General features: G+C 36.5%; 1 protein-coding gene across 5 annotated transcripts in view; it reads right to left on the bottom strand.

Moving 5' to 3' along the window:
• The window catches only part of TENT4A (terminal nucleotidyltransferase 4A), a 59,943-nt gene that overhangs the window by 33,873 nt on the left and 13,497 nt on the right, over nucleotides 1-12,573 (bottom strand). For all 5 annotated transcript variants that reach the window (XM_051798987.1, XM_051798985.1, XM_051798983.1 and 2 more), the window contains exons 2-7: nucleotides 11,059-11,182; nucleotides 9,272-9,318; nucleotides 8,276-8,396; nucleotides 6,612-6,719; nucleotides 5,783-5,911; nucleotides 4,458-4,671 (exon numbers count right to left, since the gene is read on the bottom strand). In XM_051798987.1, the coding sequence (XP_051654947.1) occupies nucleotides 4,458-4,671; nucleotides 5,783-5,911; nucleotides 6,612-6,719; nucleotides 8,276-8,396; nucleotides 9,272-9,318; nucleotides 11,059-11,182 (743 nt within the window). The remainder of the gene's footprint in view (nucleotides 1-4,457; nucleotides 4,672-5,782; nucleotides 5,912-6,611; nucleotides 6,720-8,275; nucleotides 8,397-9,271; nucleotides 9,319-11,058; nucleotides 11,183-12,573) is intronic.

The following is a 12,573-nucleotide window of genomic DNA, read 5'->3' on the forward strand; positions in this document are numbered from 1 at the left end:
AAAAATGTTAATTCTACTAGAAAAGTAATGATTAATTCAGTATAGGTTTTTCAGAAGCAGGACTCTTGTGTCCAGCAGCAGTTGCCACATAATGGCACTGTTGTGCCAGTAAAAGAAATCCTTCCCTAATCCACTTACAGCAAACTCAGGCAGTTCAGTTTAAATCAACAAAGTTGTGTTTGAGTGACAATTGAAGCAGATTTGAGAACAGAGGCAGAATAGCTCATGCCTAGGCTCCTGGACTGCCTCACTCTGCACCTGTAATTAGTTCATAAAGTGTCTGAATAAACCAGTTTTAATCAATTACACAGTCTGCAGAGCTTCTGATTTACACTGCAGTTGGAGTTACTGTGAACTGCACCAGTCAACTCTGTATAGAGATGGCCCTACCTAATCAAGAAAGTAGCATATTAATGAAGCCAAAAGATTGCATATTTGCATTTGCTGTCCTGAATAGATTTTCCTCTGAGAGATCACTCTCATTAGAGGATCATGCCTTACACAACTGAGCATCCTTCTTTTGTCACAATCTAGACTGATCAGCTAAAACTTGTAACCCAAATGCTCTCACTTTTTAAAAAAAAATACATATTTAAATACTCAGATGTACGTTAGCAGATAACAATGGTGTGTGATTTCATGTATAATTCAATCCTTATTCTTTCTAACAAAGCCTTCATCCCTAAAGGAGCATGTCCAAAGTTTCTACCACTTGCTATCAGTATCCTTTATCTGAAGCAGTTTTAAGAATACAGTCCGGAAAAGGTAAAGGTAACTAAAACTAAAGCAGACCCATTTATGTTAAGCTATTATCTAGTAAACACCTTTTTGCAAGTTTCAGAACCAAAGAGGTTCTTTCAGATGCTAAGTTCAATGTATTTGTGTATTTTTATAAACATGTTTTATACACACACATATATATTTGCAGGTTCTAATGACAAGTAGCAGATACTGAAAAGCTGCAATGAGTAATTCTGGGCAGCCACTAAGGCTAGAAGAGACAATCCCATCAACAATTGTTGCCAATCTAATTACTTGCTGTACTTGTAACCTAGCGAGATGCAGAAGCAAGCAACATGAAGCATAAGTCCTTCAAGTTAAAGAGTCTCTTTCCAAACAAAACACATTGAATTTAAGGTTTAGAGCTTTCATTAGAGCCCACAGCAATTCAGAATGAAGAAAAAGGGATGGGAGGGAAAGGAGCAGTAGAGGTGGAACTCCCAAGTTTTAAACTCTAATGTGTTAAAGGGCAGCAATTTAATTACTCTAGCCACTGACAATCTGAAATAAGATCAAAATCATTCCTGTTCTGAACATCAGAAATGACTGAAGGACCTTGATAATCACCTGATTCCTAAAGGTATAAAATAATAAGTCTCCCTAACAGTCTGCTGCATAAGTGCCAAGCTTGTTTTACAACCACAGATTGTAAGTTTGTCACCTGCAATCAGAGTTATGTCTTCCAAGACAGCATGCTGCTAGAACAACACCACACAAACCTTTTCTAAGATGGTATCATCTACTCTGCTCCAACATATTACTGTGAATAGACTTCTGAGTGCCTGGCTTTGCAATTCTCCTAAATAAATCCTTTTACTTTTTATACATCAAAAAATAGGACAATTGCTTTGAGAAATTGAAATGGTGCAGCTACAGGATGTTTACAGAAACTCCCTCCTTTTGGAGGATGTTAAGGGAATGATTTTCATCTCATTACCCTATCCTAGGACACTAACTCAAGATGAGAGATGTTACATGATTTAAAAAGGTCAAGTATACACAACTACTTCAAAATGCATCACCAGTAGATTAGTCTGATAACTCAAATCCATACTACTCCACTTCCCACTTTAAGTGTGGATTCCTGAAATCTTTCTTGGAATCTTGGTTCTCAAATCACAGAAGTTATCATTTTCTGGCACACAATAATACATCTTTGAAAATCCCAGAGGAAACCCTACAGCACCCAGAAGAATCCAAGCAAAACCCATTATGACCAAAACAGCAACAGAACAGTTTGATGCCTGTTCCTTCTAAATCCAGGAACTAACAGAAGGTACTGAGCAGGAAGAACTGAAGTATCATAACCTTCTGATAACACCTTACATCTGTTAGCCAAACATCACCATTTCAAACTCAAGAAAACACAGTTCCTCCAACTTAAAGGAACTAATCCCACTAAATGTGTTCCTGTCCCCTGTAAGACTATTCAAAGCTATTCTTATGAGTTATACCCTTCAGTATCCCATTGTTGAACTAGTGCATAATCCCACAGGAGGGACTTTTACACAACTCTGAGAAATTACTAGGCCTTCTTTTTATCCCTGTATTTTTTGTCACATTTTTGGATTACAAAGTCATTTTTTGAAGTCTTCTTCCAAGGTTTAACTGGAGATTTAGAGATAGTTGTGATCAGGCTAAAAAAAAAGATTGAAAAAAGATTAAAGACTTGCGCATACAGTGTGAACACAGGTTTGCAGGGGCAAAACTCTGTGACAGCTTATGCTAATTTAAGTCAAGAGACATCTGTGTCCACTCTACCAAAATATTTGTTCCCATCTCCTTCACAGTTCTGCCACCAGCCCTCACAGAGTTAGACACTGAGTGGATCTGAATGCAAACTAATCAGAGATGATGACTTGTCAACTGGGCAAGGACCTGAACCCTTGGAAAAGTTTTTTGTACTGGGACAGAAGGAGGAACAGAACTATACCAGTCAACAGAATTCTTGACATTATCTACATACACTTGGCAGGTAATTTGAGATACTGTACGAGTATGTGACTAAGTCTAGATCTAAGGAGGCTGTACTCATGTGATCTGATTGAAAGAGCCATCCTATATGTTCTACATAATTTTCCTCCTAGCTCCATCAGGTAAGTTCTGAAGGTCTGTATTAGCTGTCAGAAAATATTACTACGGGACATAGTGGTCAGATAACTTCAAGCTATTGTCAGCTTTCATTTCCATTGCCAAAACACTATCTCCTGCAAGAATTACATTATCTCAGCCCATATAAACTCCTCTGGAATTTAATTCTTACCAACTCTTTGATAGCATACAACTAGATACCTTTTTTCTAAACTATAGTTCTTCACTGCTGCAAGATTTATGCTAGGAGGAACAGTACAGAGCCCTAAAATTTAATTTTTCTTCTCCAACACACTATTAGCAGTGATTAAAACATTGTGTAGCATATGCAATTTCTTTTCCTTCAGTCCTCAGCAGATAAGAAAGAACAGAACTGGTGGGCAGTAGATGCTTTTGACTCTAAACAATTGTGGCTTATGCTGCTATTCAAATGGATCTTCAGGCAAGTAAGTACAGAGCTCCTGAAGGAAATCTCAATGACATAATGGCAGTTCTGCAAAATCACTCATATGCCTGACCACGTACAAGAATCATGGTGGACACAAACTCAGAGCTACAAACATATCAGATACGTGGTTAGACAAATGAGTATCAGAGCCTGCAATGTGTTCTAAAGAACTATGAACATTCAGTATATTGAGTATTTCACAAGGTGCCAGACTTCAGCTCCTGATCCATGGTATTTGCTTTAGTAGTGCTGTACATAAGCAGTCTATGCACAAGATGTGACACTATGGAGTTTGAGTGCCAATTACATTCTAGAAATACTAATGCTGAAGTCCAAATTAACTGAAAATTGACTTTATTAAAAAGTTGTTTTGGAATTTTAGCTACTTGTGGCAGTCTAAATAGAATACAAACTGAGTACTTTAAAGCTGGAAATGTTTTTGAGGCTCTCAGTCAAAATTAATCTTGATTATTTTGAAGGTTACTGAATCAAAACCAAATCTTAAAAAAAATTAATTTTATGTTAGTTACTTTCAAAAGTACATGCAACCATACTCTAAAGGTCCCTGTGCTGCACAGAAGCCAGTTATGCAAACAATTCTCCACACCACCACCAGCCAGTCCCTTGCTGTATATTTATGGATACACACCCACGTTCCTATGTGGTCTCTACAGCACCGCCCTGCAGGACAGATACCTCATCTGGGGCATTTCTTTCCCACATGGTATAATTTATCTGCACTATGGCACCACACACCATCGTGAGAAAAGTTATACCTTCCATTCTCATAATGAACAATGGAGAACTGTTCCTACTAACAAACCCTCTCCCAGGATTTCCTGGACTTCTTCCTTTTACTGTCTCTCAGTGCTGTCAGAGACTCTTATTATATACTCAACACAGTTCTGAATCTTCAATTCATTATGCAACTGCACTGTGCCTGTGCAATTCAATTTATTCAGGCTATGAATCTTGGGAGACTTCAAGTCCAGATCCCTTAGCCCTTCTCCATAACTGCACCTCTACACCAGCAACAGTCTCTTTCAGTGCAGCTTCTTAATTTGTTTGACAGACTAACAGAAGCTGTGAATCACAAGTTGAGCCAAAGCCCTGGAATATTGCAAGCGTACAATCTTACCAGGCAGGAGAGGATCTTCAATACATAGCATGGATGGTCTGTATCCATTAGTCATGACTTTCATGATTTCTTCTTTGGCAATATAGGCACCTCCATTTTTTATTCTAATACCAGTTTTCAAGTAGTTAAAGTTCCTTCCATAGAGTTCAAAAAATTCTATTAGAAGCATTCCAAGGTTTTCATCAGCTCTTCTGGCATCAATTCTTGGATGCAGCTGTGACAAAACACAGGTTTTGATTATTAAAAATTAATAGTTTTCAGACCATGAACACAGGGCAACAAAAAGCTCTCATTTAAACAGCTGAGTATTATTTCACAGAAGTCTCAACTCAGTCATTCCTTCTCCATGAATTTAAACTACTCTCACACAACCGAGAGGGGGCAGCACTTCAGCAGTATCTGGAAGCCCAAGAATTCTTTCAACCTTCCTCATGGCTTTTTGAGGCTTAGGGAATTCTTTCCCCTAAGTCAAAAGCAATAAAGAAGTATTGCTTCTACTAAATTACAGCTTAGTATGTACTAATTGTTACAATTAGTTAGTAACAAAGTAATACCTGATTTTTCACAGAAAATCTATCCCTCAATGTTTTCAGAAGGAGGGGCAGAATCTATCTGTCCCAATTAAAATACAGTTCTTGTCTCTATCTCCACATATTATATCTGGTATATAAAATCGATAGTAATATTTCAACAAGCAGCAGTAGCAGAGAATATGTAGTTTTTCCATCACCACAGCTGCCAAGAGATGTTAACTCCATACTTGTTCATACCTGTAGGAAGTGTACTGTCACAAAAATTTATTGGAAGGCATTGTGACTCATTTGTAACACTGTAACTCAGTTATTTCATCAGTTATGTACAGTGTATGTCAGTCTTACGCATGTCAAAACCTGAACAACACAATTAAAAACCAACCTGACTGTTGGATTTCATAATTTTAATAAACACTGAAATCAACTACTCTGCACGTTCAGTATCAGTAGTCTAGGAAGCAACACACGAACTGCATCCTGGCAGATTTATGCAACACCATTAGGTACCATTAGGTAACACCATTCAGGTACACACCCTGGTACAGAAAACAATGCACAGCCCCTGTGCCTTTCACAAGGCTCCTGCTGCTGTTTCACTTCACACAGGGAAGAGAAGTTCTTAGGTGTTTGAGAGGCAGTCCATAGGAACTGCCAACAGTCAAATGCTTAGAGCTATAACAACAAAGCTGTGCATTGCGAGGAGCGGTCGGAAGAAACAGTACAACAAAAGGGCATAGGTACAAAAATCAAAATATTTTAAAGAACACAGAAACAAATAAGGAACAGACTTACCTGCAGGAAACTAATTGCCATTAAAATTAGGCTGTAAGAGCTAATTCCACCAGTAAAAACTTCATTCAAATCCCTCTGAAGGAGGAACTGTTTTAATACTAAAATCAAATAAGGCAGCAAAGAGTATTTCTGCAAAGCAAAGTAAGTCTTATCAATTACAATGTCAACATTCCAAAACAAATTAAGCACTATGCAATCTCAATACACAAAAATTCATCTAATACAAAAGTATTTTCAGTGATGTGCTATAAAGTGTTTCCATAGGAAGAACTGAAACATGCATTTTTTTATTCTAGATGCTGATGAATAGACTTCAACTCTGATTGAAGAGCTAACATGTAAAATTTATCCCCCCAAACACTGAGATTTTTATATCCTTCTTTGAATGCCAGTGTCACTTACTATAGTCAAAAATTTCAATCTGAATAATACTTTTACTGAAGAGCATAAAAGGATACTTTTAAGTATGTAGCTACAGAAGAATTGGTTTATGGAAGTTTAGCAAGACAGTATTCATAATCAAGCATCACTGAAATTCAAGGTAAGCAAACCTTGAAAAGAGACTTCCTTTAGAAGCAAAGTTTAGTACCTATCTGCAGATCTAGACATGATTGTAGAAGTCTCTTCAGTGTACAGGTTTATTCAGGCAAACAACTAACATTCGAAGGGAACACGGAATAGATACCAATAGAAAATAAATTAAAACATCCATGTTTAATTAATGAAAATAGTCTTCAGCAGTAAATTTTCAAGCCATACCAAAAAAGGTTAGCTAAGCATTTAAGAACATCCTTGGTAAGTAGTATAACATTCGCTATATGGCTGGTACCTTCATGTATTCCTTGATAAATCGAGCTGCCTTCACACCAGTTTCTACATTAAAACTGATATCAACTTTCACTTCTGTCTCCTGGTCAGTAAGTTTTATTATTGGTACCTGAAAAGATTAAAACAATTATGAATCCCCAGAAATACAACACTGGTGCTATTCTCTAGCTTACTCACTTAAGACACAGAGATACTACCAATGCTGATTAATGCAACTATCAATTCTGTCTTTTTGAGAAGAGGTAACAATCCTAACTTGACTGACAAGTAAACTTTTTTTTTAGTTTGGTGATTAAAAACATGCACACGTACAATTACATTAACTTACAATCACTGTTACACCCATAGCTGTTGGACATGTGCCTTCATAGCTGCAATACCAGTGTTTTGTAAGACAACTAAGTTTAGTTAATTTAATAACTCGCTCCTGTTAATAGATGTTCCAACCTAATAACCTGCGGGAACTGAACTCCTCTGACCCAGCACTGTGCCATTCACTTGCTAAACTGATAGAAGACTAACCTAGCAGAAAGCAACGTCTGTTGGTTTATCAAGCTGAACTGGTTCACTGTAGTGTCAAATGAAAGCCAGATGAGACAAAGCAAAGCAGAAGTAGCAGTACAGCAGCAATAAATTATTACAGATTGACTGAATATGTAGTTCAGCCTCACACCATCATCTGGAAAGCAGTATCTTCCAAAACCATCTTAAATCATAACCTCAACTTCAGCTGACAGTATTTATTTTAAATTGAACTTTATGTATTTTTAATCTGAAATGGAAAATGAAGAAGAGTAGATGTATGGCATCATCTTATACCAACAGCAGAAGGAATAAAATAAGAAAGGCTAATAGAATTGTAAGCCTAGCCTACTGCCATTTTCCATCACTAACTGGTAACACAGATTCTGAAAATCCCATTTGTTCTCAAGTAAACCAAAGACTACCAGAGCTACTGTTATGTGCTACTCTGACGGAAGCCACAATAATATTCTGGACCTAAAAGAATTAGCCTGTTTTGGAGACCACAAAACATAGCAGCTTGTTAAAAGAAGTTTCGAATACTCACCCTAGTCACCTGGGAAAACATCACTTGCTCAGTAACATAAAATTCTCATACATTAAGTTTTTAACATATTCAATGTGATTTGTTAGGCTTACAAGATAGATGCAAGAGATAATACTCATCAGTTTCACAAATTAAATAAAGCTCACAAGTAGCATATTTTGGAAGGGAAAAATAAATGTTAAGTTTGGAACATTTCACTATGTCATTAGAAACAAGACAATCTGAAAATTGTTTTCCAAGACAGACAGTTCTAGTTAGTGGTCCCTGGTTAAACAAATTCCCCTCAAAGGTCAATGGAAAAACATTATGCTAAGAGTAAATTTATTTTACTGGATATTTTGCAAATACTGCCTTTCAGATCCCTATTGACAACATAAGCACAATATATGGCCTTCCAGCAAACACAGTACACAATTACCACTGTCTGTGTAAAAGACTACATGTTATTGCTAAGCACGTACAGATTCTACTGAAATCTTGTTTAGAGAGCTTAAAACAATATAATTTGCTTCATGAATTAAAAGCACATATTTACCACCACCATCTTAAGGGATCTGAAAGTTTTTTAGTTCAGTATTCCAAAGACTATTACTTACTGTAGCTTTATCAAGTACTTTAATGGAATATGGTTCAGCCACATTGTGTTTTCTTAGCGCTTGCTCCAGCAGCTGTAAAGGAGGCCGTTCCCATTTCCCAAAAACAACCAGATCAATATCACTAGACAAAAAGAACACAATATGAAATCCATTAAGTCCATAGTATAATACACCACCAAAAAATACGATCAAATTGGCATTCTACATATCACAAGTCCTACAGGGTGATCCCTGTGCAACTTTTAATCCAGGTTCCCAATTAAGTCCTTTAAGGATTGTAAAGCAAGAGAGTCTACTGTGCTCTAGGACCCAAAGCAGCATTCTACTTTCCTGCCTCCACTTCTCTGATGAGTTCTTTGAGGTCCTCGCCCTTTTACCTTTCCTGCTCCCTTCCCTCTGACTTCCACAGCCCAGTTCTATCCCTAACCTATATACCCATGTTGACAAGCACGTTAATAGTCCAAACCATTTTTATCATTGATTGCTATTCATAGAAATGAAATTTCCAGTGCTTTCCTACTGAAAATTTAATCAATGTAAAGATAACACAGTCTTTTACACAGAGTTACACAGGTTTTCCACATCCATCAACTGAACCATTAAGTGATATAAAACAACAAATTAAGTAATACATTTTGCTCTCCAAACCAATGAGAATACATCACAGTGATGACTCTTTCAACTTTACAAAGTAACTCTGTGATAAGTGACACACTCTCAGTAATTCATCTTATTTAACAAAACAATGTTTACACAGTAAACAATAAACATTCATTTCCACTGTATGTTTAAAAGGGTCAACAGAGCAGTACAATGACACATAAAAAACTTACTGCAAATCTTGAAGTTCAAAAGCTTTTCCCTTTGTCACATTAAACACTAGACAAAAGTTTGACTGAAAGTTTGACAGGTTTACACATTCCAGTCTAAACTCCTCTTTGAAATGTACCATTTCTCTAAAATGAAAACTTTATGTAAAAGTAAACTATTACTTACCTAGTTGGAAGATAAAGCCCTGTACTAAAGCTGCCAAATATCTGGACCTGAAAAAAAAACACACCAAGGAAATATCTTGTAACTATGAATGATCACTTAATTTTACTTTCAGAAGACAATATTTTTCTCAACTTGTTAAGGATATAGTCAAGGATATAGTCTATATCCTTAAAGTATTATACACTACACTAAGCATGTACAACTTCACTTTTTCTTACACATGCAACTTTAGAGGAAATTGGGTACTTCTTAAACATGAAATAAATACCAATCCTGCTAACAAAGCACAGATTTAAACAAATGCTTTGCAGTATTTATTTCCAGTTTGACAGCTTTTATCACTTTCCTTCCTTCCTGCTTCCTTTTTTTCCCTCACAGAACAGCTTTACTGAAATTGGAAGAGTTTAAGGGAATAAATTTTCCAAATTTTTAGGTTTAAAAAACAGCAAGTGCATCTAAACGTATAATTCAGATAAAGATAAATACTCCAGATTTTACTGTTAAGGATGACTATCAAGTAGCAGCAGGTGTCTTTGTGTGGAAAAGCAGGCATGCTGGAGATAAATCCACAGTCCACATCAAATATTTTTAGTATGCTTCCAATCTAAAGAATTGAGACCTTCTTCACCCTCTGATAGAGCAGAGCACAATTTATAAGTTCACTTCTTTCTTCCTATGAAAAGGCTGGGCAACACTGGGTCATTTTAGTGTTTCTATCTATTTCCACAAGGCAGAAAAGTCTTACTATGAAGGAAAAACACGGGTAAGGATGAAGCAGATGAGCTTTACAGTATCTTTAGCTCAGTGCTGTGGCCAGAGGCCTCACTTTTTGCCACAGGAGGATATGAAATCACAGTGATCTGAAGCATTTTTCTGCTTACAAATGACAATGCTACTATCTGGTAATCATGAGGGTGATGCTAGAGATACAGTTCTTTTTGGATGAGACATTCTTTTTGTATGAGCAAACTTACTCACTGGGTAACAAAGTGTTTGAAATTACACAAACATTGGTTGCAAAGTATCTCAGGGAGTGCAATTTTCCCATTAAAGTAGGGCTAAAGTAACCTCCTGAATGTCAAATTCATGAAGAGTACAAAAAAACCAAGAAAATCTGTGTTTAACTGCTCTTTTGTAAAACATTATTATTTACAAATATCCACAGTCAGGACTCCTTACAGCAATGAACATATAGGTAGTCAGTCTCACTTTAACATCCAAAATTAAGTTATAAGACAATCAATTTATAGAATCACAGAATCAACCAGATTGGACTCTGAGATCGAGTCCAACCCATGACCCAGCACCACTCTATCAACTAGACCATAGCACTAAGTGTCACATCCAGTCTCTTCTTAAATACCTCCAGGGACTCCACCACCTCCCTGGGCAGCCAATTCCAATGTCCGATCACTCACTCTGTATAGAATTTCTTTCTAATGTCTAACCTAAACCTCCCCTGGCATAGATTAGGACTGTGCCCTCTTGTCCTACTGCTTTATTACTTTAAGAAATGCACTATTTAAAGTGGACAGCTCTTCACATTCCCAGTTCTCAAAATGAAAAAATAATCAGTAACATTCATTAACCTGACATCTAGGTTTGAAGTCTCCCCCGCTTTTCAAAATGAACTGCCAAATACTGCAAGAGCTGCAATATGAAGTCAATTGCCTTAAGTTTGAAGTATTATCTGTTAATTTCTAAAACACGGAATATAATAGCAAGGTTAAGTGAATCAAGCTCTACAATTTACTAGAGAAGCAAATCACAACTTAAATTACACTCACATCAGCTGTAGGCCAGAGATCTTTGATGACTGTTTCTATTCTTTTTACCACTTCTCTTCTCATAGCTGCTTCTTCAGGACGAGGGGACATGAAGTCATAGAAGTCAATTATTTCTTCATGTAGTCTAATGGAGAAAGTAGGATCAGTTATAATGACAATTTAACTATTACAATAAATTTTACCAGAAACAGGCCACAGGCTTTATTCAATATCATTCTTTAACCAAAAGACTCAGAACACTAACTCTAGTAGACATTTACTAAATTTCTTACTGGCTCAACATTGGAAGCCAAATTCAATTCCTGTTTCTCTATGTTTATTTTCTTTAAAAAATGAAGTTGAATCTTAAAAACTACGTAATGACACAAATGTGAAATGGCACCGGAACAACTAAAATCTTCAAATAGGTTTATTCTTCCAGCAGTTCTTACTTCTGTGTATGTGGTAGCTTACACAGACTTGCAAACAGGCCACTGGTATTGATGCATTTCTGTGAAGGGCAATAAAAAGGACATTTGAGTATTTCTTGATATGAACATGTCCACTTTGACAAAGGGGGATTCCCTTGACACTCAAACCCTTAATTAGCCGTTCATTCACACAGGAAGTGACCTTTCCACTGAATGCAGAGTAAGAAGCGTTAAATATGTTCTCAAGTGTAAAGTATTTTAATACCAGTGTTACATGAAGAGTTCTGACACTGGAACCTTATACACCTATTAAGCCCTTTTGTTTCCCATCTCCCAATACTATAGAACACTTGCTGCCAAATTTGAGTTTTAAGGTGAATGCCATGTTTGCTTTTTTCAGTGGAAAAGCATCAAGCTATGTCAAACAAAAAAAAAAAAGCAAATAACTACAGCTGTGACATTTTACAAAGACATCTTTTGATGTTGACACGTTTTTAAGATTTCTCTCTAACTCAAGAAACATATCTAGTCAACAATGCAGTGAAATCCAAATACTGTCCTAAAACCAAAAATCAATCTATAGTTAATATACTTAGCCTTTCAAAAGCAAAATTTAATACAACTCCAGAAAAACTCATAACTCTTCACCTGAGACTTCAGCAACTTATTTTAATAGGTATTTCCAACTCTAACAGATAAAAATTAGGCATATCTGTTGGAGGTTAAGTGTCAGAATTCAATACACAAAGATTTTAGCAGCAAAGCACAAAGACACTTCCAAAAAGCATACATACTTAGAATTACTGTTTGCCCTTTCTCTGATCTTAAACTGAGCTTGGATCCCTAAATGAACATTTAAGTACACTGCAGACTACATTTCAATCTGTTGATGAATCTACTTGATTCCAAAACTTTCGAGCAAGACAGAAAATGCAAACTAACATGACCCTGTTTTGTTTATAGAAAGTATGCTATTTTCCTTTGCAAGACAACAAGACCAAAGAATAAAATACTTGCAACACACCTAACAGCAGTGGGGCCAAACTGAAGACTTCCTATTCTCCTGCCTGTAGATACAGGGTGAAAGCAAGGAAAAACAGGAACG

The sequence above is a fragment of the Manacus candei genome, unplaced genomic scaffold (genome assembly GCF_025592945.1).
Source record: "Manacus candei isolate 608988 ecotype Guabito, Panama unplaced genomic scaffold, ASM2559294v1 h1tg000049l, whole genome shotgun sequence".
Lineage (NCBI taxonomy): Eukaryota > Metazoa > Chordata > Aves > Passeriformes > Pipridae > Manacus > Manacus candei.